Source organism: Chroicocephalus ridibundus, chromosome 2 (genome assembly GCF_963924245.1).
Source record: "Chroicocephalus ridibundus chromosome 2, bChrRid1.1, whole genome shotgun sequence".
NCBI classification, from domain to species: domain Eukaryota; kingdom Metazoa; phylum Chordata; class Aves; order Charadriiformes; family Laridae; genus Chroicocephalus; species Chroicocephalus ridibundus.
The window spans coordinates 1,418,517-1,436,174 of NC_086285.1; the positions used below are offsets into that span (position 1 = coordinate 1,418,517).

A 17,658-nucleotide genomic window follows, 5' to 3' on the forward strand; every position below is an offset into this window, starting at 1 on the left:
GGCCATCAAAGCTTCTCATAAAAGCTCGGCTACGCAATCCTCGGCGATAAAACCCCAGCACTACAGCCGGAGCCGAGCGCTTTGTACAATAACCGACATTTTCCTCCGCACGAGAGCATCCAACGCTTCTTCCGCTCGGCTTCGAGGCGGAACGACCCAGTCGTGGAAGAGCAACCGTGGGAACAGCTCCCAGGAACCTCATTGCTATGGAAAAACTGAGCTTTTCTGCTAAAAATCTGAGCCTCGTGCCCAAGATTTCACGTACTCAGCCGCTCGCAGCGTGCTCTTCCCAAGCGATCAACGTCTCAGACCACAAAAAAAACCCCCCCAAAACAAGCCAAACAAAGCAGTACGGTAAAGTAGTGCTGCAAAGCTCGCAGAAAAGTGAACAATTTAACAATTTTTAGTGACCGGCCGCGAGCGCAAAGAAAACCGCAGCAGAAAGCCTGGATGCCAGGAAGACGTTTAAACACGGAAGCAGGTACCGTGTTGCGGCGGGGAGGACGGGACGATCCCGCAACTTAATAGGTGGGTTTTCAAACTAAGTAAGTTCCCAAACCCAACCGCTAAGAGGTCCCCAGAATGGTTGGGAACCTTGCAGCTCTGTTCATCGAGCACAAACACCTTCTGCTTAGCTGGAAACTCCTCTCCCTGGACGATAAAAATACTCCTCTCCTTCCCAGCTGCGATTCTCTTGGGCTTTCCGGGAGGGAGAGAAGATGCCAGCGCTGGCCAGAGATGGTAAAACGGGTTTATCTGACTCCCGGCAGCACAGGAGTGTCCTACGTGGGGCTCACCAGGGCTTTACCTACCGCCCAGTATCACAACGTGAAGCAACGGGGCTCTGGCCACCTCCTTTGGGACTCACCAGCAGAACTTTATCACTTTCTTTTAGTTTGATTTCACCCCCTGACGCTACCAAAACCGAAATCTCTGTAGCTTAAAGCCCACACTGCTCAGTTGCTTTTTAATTACCGAGGTCTTAACGGCTTTCCTTGTAAATCAACGCTGTGATGCACAGATCATAGAATGGTTCGGGTTGGAAAGGACCTTAAAGATCATCTAGTTCCACCCCGCTGCCCCGGGCAGGGACACCTCCCACCAGCCCAGGTTGCTCCAAGCCCCGTCCAACTTGGCCTTGAACCCCTCCAGGGATGGGGCAGCCACCTTGGGCAACCTGGGCCAGTGTCTCCTTTGCCGAGCTGCTGACGGTTTTCCCCTTACCAGCACGCGGTGCCCGGACTCGGCATGATTTCCCTGCCCCAAAGGTGGCCAAGCAAATCCCACCTGCTTCCGTACCGCTCCACTCCTCCTTCTTTCGCTCCTTCCCCAAACATGGATTCCTCAGTGGGCATCCACCACCACCCACCACCTCCAGCCTTCCTACAACCTCATTTCCCCCCCTCCGCCTCCTTCTCCAAAGGTCACCTTCCTCGTAAGCGAGCTGCGCGTACCTTCGCTTGCTGTTCATACTTTCCACTTTGGACCAGGAATCCATCTCCGGGTTGTAAACCTCCACGGTGCTCAGCCTCAGCTGGCCGTCGTAGCCGCCGATGGCGTAGAGCAATCCGTTCACCACCGCTACCCCGACTCGGCTCCGGGCCGTCGTCATCGGCTGGCACTTCTCCCAGCGGTTGGCAATGGGGTCAAAGACTTCCACCACGTTCAGCGAGTCACCTGCATAAAAATTCGCTACTCAAATTAAAAGAGGGAGACCCGATAAAACACTGATTTAGCAAGCTTGGCCCATAGCAGAGGCACACGAGGGATAAGCGGTGGCTGCTCTGATCCCAAAGATGGGGCTGATACAAGGATTTTGCCTGCTCTTCTCTGGGAAAACCTCTGGGCTCTCCTATATCCTATTCTGGGCTCTCACAAGTCCTATTCCAGCCTCCCTGATCCCACAAAGTCAAGTCAGAGGCATTTCCCAGCCACGTTTCTACTCACCTGCAATGAACGCCCGCTCTGAAAAACTCATATAAACTGCAAACAAAAGGATTGTAGAGCGTTTCAAAGCTCGCCCCCGCTCTGTACCGTGAGACTCGGCAAGTCCTAGGCTGTGGGAGTGGGGCCTCTTATAACCTCCAAGGGGCAGCAGAGACCTGCAGTGTCACATCTGTTGGCGTCGCTGCTTCCTGGGAACCCAGCTCCTCCATAGGATAAACCGGCCGTGTTGTGTGTGACTGGGGTGCGAATCACAGGATGGTTCGGGTTGGATGGGACCTTAAAGCCCACCCAGTGCCACCCCCTGCCCTGGGCAGGGACACCTCCCACCACACCACGTTGCTCCAACCTGCCCTTGAACCCCTCCAAGGATGGGGCAGCCACAGCTTCTCTGGGCAACCTGGGCCAGGGGCTCACCACCCTCACAGCAAACAATTTCTTCCCAATATCTCACCTAAATCTCCCCTCTTCCAGTGTAGAACCCTTCCCCCTTGTCCCATGGCTCCCCTCCCTGATCCAGAGTCCCTCCCCAGCTTTCCTGGAGCCCCTTGAGGGACTGGAAGGGGCTGGAAGGTCTCCCTGGAGCCTTCTCTTCTCCAGGCTGAACCCCCCCAGCTCTCTCAGCCTGTCCCCACAGCAGAGGGGCTCCAGCCCTCCCAGCATCTCCAGGGCCTCCACTGGCCCTGCTCCAACAGCTCCGTGTCTATTTTGTGCCGAATCCGATGAACCAGTGCCCAGCACTCACCCGCTAATCAGACCCTACATCCCGGGGTAACCAGGCTGGTTGAAGCTCCAGCAGATATCTTCATGAACACTTTCTTGTCCCCTTTCTGACGCTATGCTGGGCTCATGCCAGCGCGTTGTGTCTGCATGTGTGATCCCACAACCCCACCAACATCACTTGGATACCTCCAAGTTCTGCTTGCTGCTACAGGCAAGGACACCATCCTCAAAATGCCGATTCTTTAAGATACGCAAGAATACCGTCCTGAATAAACCTCTCCTAGACAAAGTTTCTCGCTGGAAGATGTTAAACTATGGGCACAGTCACCTTGACCATTTCAGTGGAAGGGTCAAAGTGCTACACACAGGAGGAGAAACTGCTTCACATGAGGGAAGTTCACGATCCCCTCGTCCTACCCAGCAAACCACGCCGCTCTCCCCACTGCGGGGAGCGGGTATGCAAGGTACCTGCTGAGTTAAGTCCTCCAACAGCGTAAATCAATCCCGCGATGGAGGTACAGCACCGAGGACGGGTCTTGAACGCTGGGAGGTGCGGCCGGCGCTCTGGCATGAGGTGATAGTCTTTTGCCTCATCAACTAGATCCCTGGAATCAAAGCCAAACAGTTAAAGAGTTCAGTTGATATGATGAAATCTGACTGTCTTAAGTCAGATGAAGATTTCATAGAATGGTTTGTGTTGGAAGGAACCTTAAAGATCATGAAGTTCCAACCCCTTGCCCTGGGCAGGGACACCTCCCACCATACCACGTTGCTCCAAGCCCCGTCCAACCTGGCCTTGAACCCCTCCAGGGATGGGGCAGCCACAGCTTCTCTGGGCAACCTGGGTCAGCAACTGATTTTCCCCCTCCCGTGGCCAGGAACTCTAGAAGGCAGCATGGCTCTGCTGCCAGGTTAAAATTGGGAAGGGTGCTTTGTTTTCTTGCAATTTGAGGTGTTCTGTCCAAGGAAAGAGAGAATTTCAGTCTCCACGACAGCTAAACCACATTCCTGCTACCTCCACCCCACCAAGGGCCACCATCCCATGGATGGGTTTCTAACCCCGCGTCCAAGCCTCACCTGCATTTGTGGCAGCAACGGACCAGGTCGTCTTGCTGCACGCGGTCAGTGAGAAACTGAGGTCGACAGAGGGGTAGGCGGATTTTGGACAGGAGCTCGGGCAGGAATGACTCTCGCTGGTCTCGGTCATACCGTATCCAGGCTAACGCAGCTTCAAACACCTGTGGAAGGGAGGCATGGGAAGTTGGGAGTTTTGGGGTTGATGGGTTGGTTTTTTTTTTTCCCGCAAGTTCCTACTGCTGCCAGTTGTCTGATGGAAAAGAAACCACATATTGACAATGATCTTCTCCTGATCTCGGGTGACATCGTTTCAGGACAGAATGGCGATGTTCTGCATCACACCAGTGGGCTCTCCTGTCGCATGGTGCTTGGAAGATAGGCTGGGAGAGGTGGGGGGGTTCAGCCTGGAGAAGAGAAGGCTCTGGGGAGACCTTGGAGCCCCTTCCAGTCCCTCAAGGGGCTCCAGGAAAGCTGGGGAGGGACTCTGGAGCAGGGAGGGGAGCCATGGGACGAGGGGGAAGGGTTTTCCACTGCAAGAGGGGAGATTGAGATGAGATGTGAGGCAGAAATTGTTGGCTGTGAGGGGGGTGAGCCCCTGGCCCAGGTTGCCCAGAGAAGCTGTGGCTGCCCCATCCCTGGAGGGGTTCAAGGGCAGGTTGGACGGGGCTTGGAGCAACCTGGGCTGGTGGGAGGTGTCCCTGCCCAGGGCAGGGGGTGGCACTGGGTGGGCTTTAAGGTCCCTTCCCACCCAAACCAGTCTGTGATTTGGTATTGCTTTCTCTGCCCCTGACTTAGCCTGCGATAACACTGAGCTATTGTCCCACGAGACGGTCCGTTTAGTACCAACGTGTGCAGGGAGATGAGGGAGATGGGAAGAGCGTTTAGTTAGAGAAGGTGGGACAGAATGCAAAACTGTGGTTATGTAGTGTCAAAAATCAGCAAACGGGGGAAGAAAAAAGAGAATGGTGCTGCTTCATCAAAACTAGAAGATAGTTTTGATGAGAGGGATTCATCCGTTGACTTTGGATAACTACACGTTAGATGTCTAGAGCTGAGCTGGTCCCTCCAGGCTCCCTTTGCAGATGCTGCAGAGGTGGAACTCTTCAAAGGACATTTCATCTGCTCCGTGTTGGATGACTCCGGATGACAAAAGGAGCCTGGTGAGTAATTTAACCAGAGACACGCACTCCTTGGTCCACGGGACTCTCACAGTTAAAGCCTGAGCCGCGTTGTCCCTCTACACTCTTGCTCTTACACCCAGATGACTACATCCAAGTCCCACCACTGTCACCCAAGGCAGAGCCCCACTGTCACGCTGCCCAGAGGTCACACTCCAAGGCCAACATCACACACTGCAGCCTTGTCCCTGTTCATGGGTTCAGCTCAGGGAGACCACAAACCCACCGCCGTCTCCTAGAAGCTGTGGGAGAACTGGTCACTGTGGTCACGGTTGGCACCTCGGCAGGATAGCTGCCCTCTAAACCAGATTACACCCACTTCGGGTGGTCTTTTATTGCAACCCGTGGTGCCGGAGAAAATTCCGGCAGTACCGTTGACCAGAATAAAATTATGAAGTCCTTTTATGGTGGAGATCAGGAGTCTCTCACATCCCCGTTCCTGAGGTTTTCAGCACGAAAGTACTTCAACAGAACCATGGCGAGCTTGAAAAAAAAAAAAAAAACCACCCCAAATTTACTTCTACTCTACAAGGTGCTTTATGACCAGCAGATAGGCTGAACTGCACTAAAATACTGCCATTTCTGAAGAAGCGGCTTGCAGGTGGCAGGGCACGAGGAAACGTCACCGGGGACAGACTCTTTGGAGTCTTACCTGCTCCACAAAGGATCCACTTGGTAAAAAAAAAAAACAACCAGCAAGAAACCAGTTTGTGGTACGGTATAGAAACATGGCTGGAATGTGAAGCAGGTTCCCCTCCCTCCTTGTTTCAGGGGCGTTTCGGCCAGCCTGACTAACGAAGCACTCTCTTACCCTACACGGAGGTAGCCGTAGGTCTGCTTTTCATTTGTCACCTCCTCAGAAAGAGCAGGACGGATTTCCTGGCTCGAGGACAGGTTCTGTTTCTCCTGCGGACTGTCAGCCCAGCACTGAGGGATTCTCAAGGCCATTGAAAAGTCCCTAAGGTTGCTCAGCTCTGCTTTCTGGGTTTTTTTTTTTTTGGCTTTTTTTTTTTTTTTTTTTTTCCTAGGAGCAAGACAGTCTAGAGGAGCCTCTTGACGGCAAATTCAGAGGAACATTCGTTACAAAACTCCGCAGCACTCGCAGCAAGTTCTTTACACCTCAAGAGCGCTCCTTCGGACTTGAACATGGGCTCTACGAGGAAGGGCTCCCTGCTACTGCCCGCACCCTCCGCCTCTCTTCCCGGGGACTGGCAACCGACTAAGGGGCACAGCTGAAGGTCCTCAAGAGCCACCAGGCTCCGCCTCTGTCGCCGATGAATCAAAACACCTCAAAACAATGTTTTGCAAAATCTCTGGTCCCAGAAACTCTACCAGGCAACTCTCAGAGCAGGGTAACGTCGGCAGCGCGGAGGAGAAGTGGGGCTCTGGGAGTCATCACAGCTCTGGCTAGCACCTCTAAGTGTCCCCCCCTGTGCCAGGGCATCTTCTCAGCTTCGTTCAGACAAGGAACAGGGTCATATCCCGTTCCATTCCCAAGCGACCAGAAACCCTCCAAGCAAAAAACCGCCTCTGCCACGACCTACGCCAGGTACGCACCTGCTCTTCGGACTTCACGTTGAGCTCATCCCTGGAAACGAGCTCCAGGACATCTTCGAAAGGCAGCGCCAGGAACTCCTCGGACATGGATACCTCCACGAAGTGCTGATGAATGAAGCTGTTGGCAGCGTCGTAGAGCACCGCGCACATCATCGTCTCTGCAAACTGCCGCACTCCCAGACAGTTCTTCGGGTGAAGTCTGGGAAAGGGGAGAAAAAAGGAGAGCAAAAGTAACGTCAGGTTAATGGAAGGACAGAAGGAATTACAAACCGATTCAGTGAAGCAACGCGAGCCTCAGGGGGGACGTGGTGCAGTGAAAGCCACAGCTGTGTCTTCTTCAACGACGGCAGGTTCCAGCTCACTGATGAGCGTTATCTACACAGAGATCATAGAATGGTTCGGGTTGGAAGGGACCTGAAAGGCCGTCCAGTGCCACCCCCTGCCCTGGGCAGGGACACCTCCCACCAGCCCAGGTTGCTCCAAGCCCCGTCCAACCTGGCCTTGATCTGAAGGTGAATCCACAGCAGAGCCAGAGGATGGAAACTACAACTTGAAAATCTCCCCCCAGACCCGCCGAGGAGCCTCTGGGCTGGCTCTGCGTGAAGGCCGCAGGCCGTCGGCAGAGGGGACGCGTGGGGCTCTGCACAGCCACGCCGCCCTCCCGCATCTCGGGGTGCCTGGGCTGCGCATCTAGCACCTTCTTTTTTAACTCCGCTGTTGGACAAAGCTGGATTCAAGCACGTTGCGCAAATACCAACCATCAGCCTCCTTTTTTCGTCTCACACCTTTTAAAGTACCGCAGAACAGCGTCTGTTACAGCTTCACAAAGCCATTTCCCGAGATTAAGGAGGCTTTATCGCCAAAGATGCTTTGGCAACTGGAGGTCAGATGGTGAAAAGTACGGCTGCGGATCCGAACCCCTCTCCGGCACAGCCAAACAGCCACTGCACAAAGCTGCTCACTTCACGGCACGCAGAAATGGGAGAAGACGATATTAATTTGACGTGTGCTCTACGCAAACAGGTGTGTGTCCTGGACGCTCCCGTCCAAACAAGAAGCCCTGCCCAGTACAGGCATCTCACCGTTCAACAGGAGCCAACAGTTGTGTTTTGGGGCTCTAATAATCAGATATTAAACTAAATACGGCCTCTACGGAGAAAATACCTTGGGTTCTGATGTCTAATGGTCCGCAAAAGCCAGGCTCAGCTGCTGACAGCGGTGTCCGGGTGCACGCGAGGATGTGACATCGCTTCTGTCCCTCAGTTACTGCCCTGGGCTAAGAGCAAACCCACAGCGCCGACGGCAGGGGACCGTCACGCCAGGATGGCTCTCAGGGCTCCGTTACAGCCCTACGGAGCCGTCCATGCACAGGGGCCTAAAAATATCCCAAATCTCAATTCCATTTCAAAACGAGAGCCCAGCGCGCGTGCTCCAGCTCTTCAGGACGGTCAGAGCCCACCAATTTTCTCGTTATTAATCAAAAAGCGACAGGGCTTAATTTAGGACGCTCGGTTGCTCCTGGTAGGTTTGGGAGAACCGTGGCAGCTAAACCCGACGAACCAAATCGCCTCGTTTCATCTAGACATAGATACCTAAAGCTAGCAGGGACTAAACAAAAAAAATTAAAATGTAAAATCAATGTAACCCAACTCTTTCCAGCTCGGTGTCATATCCAGTACCTCAAATAAAATGTTTCGGGGTTGTTTTTTTTTTTTTTGCAGGAAAAATGAATACTCTGTGATCTTACGCAACCTAATTTTAAACAAACTGCAGAAGCTCAGGATGCACAGGGGACTGAAAACCGAGACACCTTAAACGCGGAGGAAAACCATTCGTTTTCCTCCCCAACCCACGGTTTTAGAATACCTCTATGTAGCAGGAAAGAAAAATAACTGGCGGAGACGTTCCCTTTATTTGGTAGGTACGTTTAACACCACGCCACGGAATACGCTGAACAGCTGCGGAGAAATCAAGCTGGGGAAGGGAGGGGGAATGAAACCACGTTACGACTCGCTGGCACCATCCGAAGACGCGTGTGGTACGTTTCCAAAGAATAGCCCAGCTTTTCCGTTGCCAAATCACACTGCTGGAACAATCTCGCGGCCAAACACCAGCGAGGGAATTGAAAAACAAAACCAAAAAAAACCCCCAAAACAACAATAAAAAAAAAAAAATACAAAACAAAAAACCTGGGATCAATTTAAGGCTCTGCCACGGCTTCCTGTCCAGCTCCTTGGCCGAGCCCTTTTGTTTCTCCCCTCTTACGCACGCAAGAGCAGGAAGGGTAATTACTGCGAGGACGGGCTCGTTAGCGGCAGAGGCGGTCACGCACCACGCCAGCTCACTCTTAAAAAGGGGAATATTGGCTCTGTTTTGCTCTAGGTATTAATTCCCACGGCTGGCCAAGGCCATACGTTGTGTCCCACCTGCAGCACGTCATAAGCCGGAGAAGTTATTTTCTAGGCAATGAGAACGGTCTGGAAAAAAAAAAAAAGAGTCTGGAAAAAAGACGGCTGAGGGGGGATCTTATCAACACTTATAAATACTGAAAGGGGGGGTGTCAGGAGGATGGGGCCAGGCTCTTCTCAGTGGTGCCCAGCGACAGGACAGGGGGTAACGGGCACAAACTTGACCATAGGAAGCTCCACCTCAACATGAGGAGGAACTTCTTTCCCCTGAGGGTGGCAGAGCCCTGGCACAGGCTGCCCAGAGAGGTGGGGGAGTCTCCGTCTCTGGAGACATCCCAAACCCGCCTGGACGCGTTCCTGTGCCACCTGCTGTGGGTGACCCTGCTCTGGCATGGGGTTGGACTGGGTGATCTCCAGAGGTCCCTTCCGACCCCCATCATTCTGTGATTGTGTGAACGGTGAGTCTCGGGAGACGCTGAGCTCCTCATGGCGCTGGCAGGAGACATCCCTCTTCCTCCCAAATCAGACACAGGCGACTGGAACCTCACTGGTGTTCAGGAGCAGTAAGCACAGCCGAAAGACGACCTCTTACCTCTCTCTGAGGAAAGTGCAGCAAGCATCTTTGATGTTCTGCAGCTGAAGGAAACTTGCCCCCATCAGCAGAGACTGGACGTTCTGCTGATCTATGGCCAGGTGACCGTTGTAGGCAAAGTTGATCAGAGCCTCAAGTGCACTAGGGGGAGAAAGAGCAGAAAATCCACTGAATTCAAGCTAGCACGGGACCCTACTAACAGAAACCCCTTTTCTAGTGCCATTCACATGGAGAACAGGCTTTCAAGCCTTGCACGCACAACGCCGAGGCCCGCAGAGCACCTCTGGTCCCTCTGGATGCCCTCGTTCACGTGCCTTGGGACGTGGGACGTTACCTGGGATCCATCCCCTGCATGACAATCTCATCCTGCTTGCACTCCATCATGTCGTTGGTGAACATGGCGTGGAAGTACGGGATAGAAGCTGCCAGCACGATCCGGTGAGCGCTGAATTTATGGTCCCCAACCTAAAAAGAGAGAAAAGGGGAAGACGGGAAGATCAGCACCGTCCACCACCAGCACCATGGTCCAGATGACTCACTGTAGCATGGCTCTGCCAGCCCAGCAGTAACCCAGGGCTGAAAGTTGGACAACTTCCATTTGCAAACAGGACAGCAGCCTGTCTCTTGAATTCAAACTTCTGAACACAATTTTCCAGACTCATAAGCCACCATGAGCGGTCAACTGGGCAAAGATAAAACAGTATTACAGCTCGAGAGTGGGGTGACTCCACTCGGCTAACAGAGAAGGTCCAGGTCGGAGCGGGGCCAGAGGAGGCCCCGGAGATGCTGGGAGGGCTGGAGCCCCTCTGCTGTGGGGACAGGCTGAGAGAGCTGGGGGGGTTCAGCCTGGAGAAGAGAAGGCTCCGCGGAGACCTTGGAGCCCCTTCCAGTCCCTCAAGGGGCTCCAGGAAAGCTGGGGAGGGACTCTGGAGCAGGGAGGGGAGCCATGGGACGAGGGGGAAGGGTTTTCCACTGACAGAGGGGAGATTTAGATGAGATATTGGGAAGAAATTGTTGGCTGTGAGGGGGGTGAGCCCCTGGCCCAGGTTGCCCAGAGAAGCTGTGGCTGCCCCATCCCTGGAGGGGTTCAAGGCCAGGTTGGACGGGGCTTGGAGCAACCTGGGCTGGTGGGAGGTGTCCCTGCCCAGGGCAGGGGATGGGACTAGATAGTTTTTAAAGGTCCCTTCCAACCCAAACCATTCTATGAACCATATATTTACACAAATCAAGTCGGTATTCAACTGTGCACACGGGTTTCAAACTCAGACCTGCTTCCCCCAGCCGCTCGGCGCAGGAAATCCTGCCCCATGGCCCCGCTTCAGATAACACCTTGCCCCCAACACCTGGCCAACACCAGCCCCACGTCCCCCGGCTGATCCCGGGACACCCCGAGCGCAGCCGCGAAGGCTCTACGCGAGTCCTGGACTGCAGTGATTCCGCAGAACCGAAAGCTGGGAGACGCGGTCGCCCGTTTCTTCTTCTTCCTCTGACCCGCTGGCCGGCTTACAGGTTAAATCCCGCACATTTTTCTTCTCGGGCCCCCATCAGGTACCTTCAGCTGACGCTGGCAGCCAGTCACCTTCACTACAACCTAGAGGCTCAACGCTGCCTCATCTCCTTTAAGTCTCTGCAGGTTCACTTTCACCGGCTCTGCTAGATAACGCTCGCATTTATATCCTCGGAAGAGCCTTCCCGAGCCACGGAGCGAGGCTTGGAAGCGGCTTCTTGCATCCAATTCCGGTTCTCGCTCCTGCAGATGCTATACGATGTTTTATCCTTTTCGGAATTACACAGATCTGCTTCTCTCTGTCGGTTCAGAGCTTGTTTTCCACCCCCCCCCCCAATTTCCAGGCTAACCCGACTCACGCCAGTCTGTGCCCATCTAAGCTTGTGCAGAACCACTCTTTTCTCCCCGTTAAGCAAGATTTTTCCCCATTTGAGCTTCGTTTTGCCGAGACGAGTCGGCACAGCAGGTCGTCTACTCGCCAGGTCATCCAAGAAGCCCTTCTCTACGAAAAGCTTCGCGTCTAGGCAGCTTAGTAACCAAAAAAACCACCAAAAAACAATGGTGTTTGCATTGAGGGTTTTCAGGGTTCCCAACAGCGCGCCTTGCCCTCTCCCCTCTTGGCCCTGAGCTCCCACACCCCGTAAATACGACCTGCTGGGAATTTAGAAAGCAAAATCCCTGACACGTTAAAAAAAACCAAAAAAAAAAAAAACAAAAAAAACCCCCAGAACTGGCCACTACACAAGATGAATAATCAAGCGGTGGGATTTTTTTTTTTTTTCTTTCTTTTTAAACAAAAGCACATTAAACTGCCACAAATGCTGTTAGAAGGTGGTTGTTTTTTTTTCAAACCAGCTTGAGCGCCCAGCTGCTGGCCGTGCGTGCCGGCCCGCACGACGCCTGGGACTCCGACGCTCACATTTGAGCTTGCGGTCAGCTGGCAGCGCCGCGCGCCTCGGCTGCGGGCGCACGTCTGCTCTGCCCGAGTTTCCCAGTTTAAAAAAAAAAAAAAAAAGAAAAAAAGAAAAAAGAAAAAAATTGTGCTACAAACATCCAGCCAAACGGCTTCCAAGACTTGCTGCAGCCTGGAAGCGGCAGGATCGCTTTCGGAGAGCTTTGCCTCTGTCCCGGTTGGATTAGGTACGCCTGCGCCCCTGCCCGTGCTGGCCACTCCGCCTGGATTCACTAGCCTCCCCGACAAACCCCGCCGTCCTGGATTTTGCAGAATTCCCAACACCCAGAGCAAAAGCAGGAAGCGAACTGGGATGTACTATCGGAGCTGACGGAAAAAAAAACCCCTCCCGTATATACTTGTACAGTGACTTGTTAGTTCAAGATGGGTAAAGGCCACCATCAATCCCTTCTACAAACCCAAAACCACGTGTAAAACATCCCAGAGGCTCCCGGACCTGAGAGCTGTGCTACAAACCCCAGCAAATACTCTGCTGTTCCGTTCCCGCCTCTCCTAACTCTAATTGTATATAAATTATAACTCGAATTGATCTCGTGCTTTACCTCCACCTCCTGTGCCGGCGTCGAGAAGGAGACGAGCTCCTGAGACAGCCGAGCAGGAGCCAGACCATGGTGGGGACACGGGCAGGAATAAAGGGGTTTTCTTGGCGGACGAAGGCTAAGACGGTGTTCCAGGAGAGAAAAGGAAGAAGCAGAAGAGAATAAGGTAATGAAAGCAAGAGGATGGATATTTTATAGCGGCGAGCTGGTAAGGACAAGCACGGAAATTAAGATTAAAGCTGTACCGGTGCTACAGCAGCAAGCCCCGGACCAGGGTACGGGCACAGCCCATGCAAAATCATCGGCAGCTTCGTTGGGTGCCTGCAGAGGGATGGGGAATCTCCGGCAAGAGGAGTCGAGAGTGGGAGGACTCGCAAAGGAGCCCACGGTCAGAGAAGGGACCGAGCTCAAGGCTACAAGCCCCAGTTTAAGGGACAAGCCTTTGCAGAGCCCTGACTTTACGCAGCCTCTCGCAAGCGTGCGCAAACCCTCCCTAAGATATTTAAACACGCTTATAAATCCACTGAGGTTAATGAGAAAGAGCCCGTAAGGGGAAGGAAGCGATTCAAGAACCTGCGCACCCCTGAGCGCTTCTCTCTTCTCGTGAGAGAAGCGCAAGAGGATTAAGACAGGGAAACAAGGAGACGTGGGTGCCGACGCTCTTCGTTTGGCATTTCTCGCTGGGGGAAGGTTGAGATACGACCTGGTTGACCGTGATGACTTAACGCGCTGCTCAGCCCGTCCACGTTCCAGCCCCGAGGCTCAGCAACGCCAGACCTGCTCAGCGAGCTCCGACTTTTCCCGGCCGTTCCTACCCCGTGGATGAAGCCACTCCACCGGCCCGTCGACGGGAGGAATAAACACCGGCGAAGCGAATGAAGTGAGTCTCGTTATTGACATACCTTAACGCTGTACCTCTCGTGCATCGCCCACAACATCCACCAGCCTGGGACATCTCACACAGAGCCGGCAGAAGCTGCTGGAGGACTCTCCTATCTCGGTGGCAGGACCTGGCCCGTCCTTGTCACTTCCCCAGCTCCTCGCTGCCGTGTGTGGAGAAAGTTCTAAGCTTTAACAGCGTATTTTTTTTTTAAACTAGAGCAGGGGAGGTTTAGATCAGACATTAGGAAGAAGTTCTTTACAATGAGGGTGGTGAGACACTGGCCCAGGTTGCCCAGAGAGGGGGTGGAGGCCCCATCCCTGGAGACATCCAAGGCCAGGCTCGATGAGGCTCTGAGCAACCTGAGCTAGTTGAAGATGTTGGACTAGGCAACCTTCAAAGGTCCCTTCCAACCCAACGCATTCTATGATTTCAGAGCTGGGGGACAGACACCACTGCTAAAGCAAGAGATGAGCGCCCACAGATGAAGCCTGCAGCACGAGAGAGGTCTGTTCCTTGGTTAAGGGCCGATTAAAAACTCCAGCCTATTTTCTTTCATGCGAGATACAACTCTTTAAAATACTTTTTTCTGGGGGGGCTGAAATATTGTCAGCTAAAGGGCAGAGGAGCGCAGCGCCGGGAGTCACCGACCAGCAGCACCCAGATTTTCTACGGGGAAACCCCTTCCCGGCTGTCTCAAATGTCCCAGAAAACCAAGAAAGCTCCATTTTTGTTTTCAATATTTCTCTGGCTTGAAACAAGGCCTCTTTAAAAATCTCTAAATTCCAAATCTCTAAAATTTTGAAAGACATTGTGGTGCCTGGAAGAAAGGTCAGTCCAACTGCAGTATTTATTTGGCTTGAATACGTCTCTTAACTCCGAGACGTGTTTGGACGAGCGTTCCCATCCAGGCAGCGGGGTTGAGGGCGCGAGAAAAAAAACCCAAATTTTAGCCGAATTTCATTTCCACCCAAACACCATTTGCCAAAGACCGCAGCTCTTCAAGTGTCATTTCGCCTTTTTAAAAATAAGAAGGGGTATTACAACGGAATAGGCACCTACTAAAGCGATACACCTGCTTCAGACTGCTCCACTTCCAAGGAAAATTAACCTTATAATTAAAGCAAACACCGATTTCAACAGCAAGGTTATATTTACTCAAAATAAACAAGCCTACAGTGTTACCCAACAACGAGAAAGAGCCCTCTCTTTCGGAAGAGAACCGCACTACCTGAAAATAACTGGGAAATAAGAGAAGGGACACCGGTCTGAAATTTATTTTTTAAATAGATTTAGCTTTAAAACAGATCCGTGGCGGACAACAACCGTCTACGTCACGGTTAAATTCACCGATTTCGGTCGCCGGGATTTATCCCGCCTGCTGTGCCTTGGGGATTTCCCACCCCTCGAAGAGCTCATCGGTGCTTCCCACATCCTGTGCCGGTGCGGCGTTTCTCCGCGCGGCGTCGTGCTGTCACTCTGGGCACCGCTGAAGGACCGTGGCACGTAGAAAGCCACCAGTAATGTCACCACCGAACCCGAAAAATACTGTCTGAAACCGCCTGCCCCTTTTTCTTCCGAGGAATTCAACCCCGCAGCTCCAGACCTCTGCCTCCCGCTCGCAGCACGAGCCTGTTTTTGGGGGTTTTTTTGGGTTGGTTTTTTTTTTTTTTTTTTTTTTGGACCTTGCCTCTCTGATGGATGCATATGTTAAACCGCGTCTCCCTAGGAAAGGCAGAAAGGGATCAAACCGGAACACACGCTTTATGCTCCAAGTCCAAACACAACAGATTTTAGCGCCGTCCGAGGGTTTGCGCAGAGGTGAAGCTTTCCACCGCCCGCCGGATTCGGGGATGCATCGCCGCGATCTCACCCCACGATGGGTTGCCACCAAACAGCCTTATTATAAATAATACGCCCGGTTATCGCAAAAGCCATCATTTATAGTCATTCGGCAAGATTCCCGACAGGTTAATGAGAGCTGTATCATCACAGGGACGGAATTACCTTGTGTCTGGGCAGCGCCACCCTTCCGGCTCCGAGCCGCCCCATGGGACAGGACGGTTCCCCCGCTGCGGTACTCACCCTTCGTTAAGGAAAGGGTTTCACATTGGAAAACGCCCCAATTAACACATTAAGCGCACCGGGGACGAGCCTTGCACGGGCAACGCGCGGGGTGCAGCTGGGCGGCGCCGCTGAAGCCACGCAGTTCACAACCGCTTCCCTCGCGCCGGTAATAACACCCGCCTGACCTCGCTGTTCAGGGAAATAAAACAGAAATAAGCTGTATGAAAAAAAAAAAAAAAAGGGAATAATTTTCTGCTGTCGTAGCAGGGGAAGGGGGAGGACCAGGACCGGCCCCTGTCAGCAGCGAGAGCCGCGGAGAGCGATCCACGCTGTGATCGCCACCAGCTGAACGGAAACTATTTCCTCGTACCGGACAAGACGAAACCTGCAATTCCTTATTTATTTATTTATTTTTAAACTTGCTCCTGTAATGATAGGGAGCCCTCGGGGAGATTTATAACTGGGGATCTCTGGTCTAGAAGCTATCATTGTGTTCATACCAGCAGCACTTAATGGCAAGTCTCGAAGGAACAGCTAAATTTCTTGCTGCGGGCGAAGGACAATACCTGTTTTTCCTGTAGAAGGTAAAAAACAGTCCCGAGGACGAACACACAACGCACGTCCCCTCGGTTCATCCTCGTGCGTTCGGATTCAAAAAGTGTTCCCAACTCTCCATAGCCAAGCAAGCTCTCTTTCTTCCCACCAAATAAATTCCCTACACCTGACGGAGTCACGCTACGCTCACGTAACGCTAAAGTAAAAGGAGTAACGCTCTTCGGGATACCATTCCACCCCGCCATTGACGGCTTTCCCTTTGCTCAAAATCCACCACAGCCCTGCCCGCTAATTCCAGAAGCGCCAGTAGAATATATGTATAAAAAAAAAAAATATATAAAAAAAGCTTTGTCTGGCTGAGAGAAAAAAAAACATTTTTGGTCCTCACTAAGCGCAGCCGGCAGGGATGGTCTGCTCGGTTCCTGTTTTGATTTTACAGAGCAGCTCAAACTTGGCCATGCAGGCCTTGGGAACCGGCTGCCTTCTCCGTCCGGATTCAAGAGTCGCCTCAAATGAACGATCTTCCTTTTTATTTTATATTTCTATACCGCTGCATACGCCCCAGGCATCTCCGACAGCAGCAGCTCCCTGCCGGCAGCGGGATTTTATCGCCTACTGAAAGTCGCGGGGCAAACCGCCGAGAAACCTCTGTTAAGTTGGGACGTCCCTCCGTCATTTGGCCTCCCTGGCTCTGCGTCGCCGCGGGACGCGCGCCCAAAACGGAGTCTCGGTTGGGGATTTCAGCTCGCAGCTGAAGGTGGAAGCTCTCGTTTGCAAGAACAGACTGTTGCGCGGCGATGCCCGCGCTTGTGAGAGAAATCAGGCGCTCCTGTCCAGTTAAACACAGATCAGCGCATTTATCTTTCGCTTTTTGAGCCGGGAGTTCAGGACTGTCTCCAGACACGAATGAAATCACCGCAAACTTAATCATCTCCACGTCACTAAGCCAGAATTAGCTGTTAAGGCTCTGTTTATACAAGCCCCCTGAAAGAGAAATATCCCAGAAACTCCACATCGGCAAGCTCACTGGGAAGAGGCTCGAGGATAACTCCTTCAGGCAGGACTTTCACAGCCTGAAAAAAAACCACATCTCACCTTTCAGAAGATTTCCACCTTTACGCAAGGATGTGCTATTTTACGATATATAACTACAGGGGCCTTTCTCTTAAGGCAAAAGATGCCGTTTGCCCAGAAACAAGAACGGCACCGCTGCTCGCGAAGCATCCTTTCTGACCACCAATATCACCGAGTTCCCTGCCAACGTGTTCTCTAGATGAGTAACAAAAGGCACGCTCTCCCTTCCACTCCCACGGCCACGAAACGTTAACAAGTTCCAGGGTACAACGAAGCTTTCTCCAGAGGAAAAACGGTGTAGGCGTAATAAAGGCATCTATTGTTTTCAGGGCATCAGCGGAGCTAAGTCTCTCGAGTTCTCTGCTGCAAAGATCTTCTCCAAAAAAATACATCTTTCCTGACATCCAAGCCACAGAGAGGCCGTAGCAGAAATGAAGCTAATGTCCAAGCCAGCGCAGCAAAGTTTTGCTAGGCAGAAGATAACGGAACCGTAAAGTTCAAGAGATCCTGTGTCAAAATTCAGAGATTCAGATAAACATCCTTCCTCCCCATCCGCACCTTCCCACCCAAGGAGTAGCTGGACG

General features: G+C 52.6%; 1 protein-coding gene across 2 annotated transcripts in view; it reads right to left on the bottom strand.

The window, feature by feature from the left end:
• Positions 1 to 17,658, bottom strand: part of KLHL18 (kelch like family member 18) — a 32,411-nt gene that overhangs the window by 5,907 nt on the left and 8,846 nt on the right. The window contains exons 2-7 of one of the 2 annotated variants that reach the window (XM_063324206.1): positions 9,814 to 9,944; positions 9,480 to 9,620; positions 6,480 to 6,678; positions 3,745 to 3,905; positions 3,136 to 3,272; positions 1,455 to 1,677 (exon numbers count right to left, since the gene is read on the bottom strand). In XM_063324206.1, the coding sequence (XP_063180276.1) occupies positions 1,455 to 1,677; positions 3,136 to 3,272; positions 3,745 to 3,905; positions 6,480 to 6,678; positions 9,480 to 9,620; positions 9,814 to 9,944 (992 nt within the window). Of the gene's footprint in view, positions 1 to 1,454; positions 1,693 to 3,135; positions 3,273 to 3,744; positions 3,906 to 6,479; positions 6,679 to 9,479; positions 9,621 to 9,813; positions 9,945 to 17,658 lie in introns of both variants that reach the window. The other variant, XM_063324205.1, reaches the window with a different exon arrangement.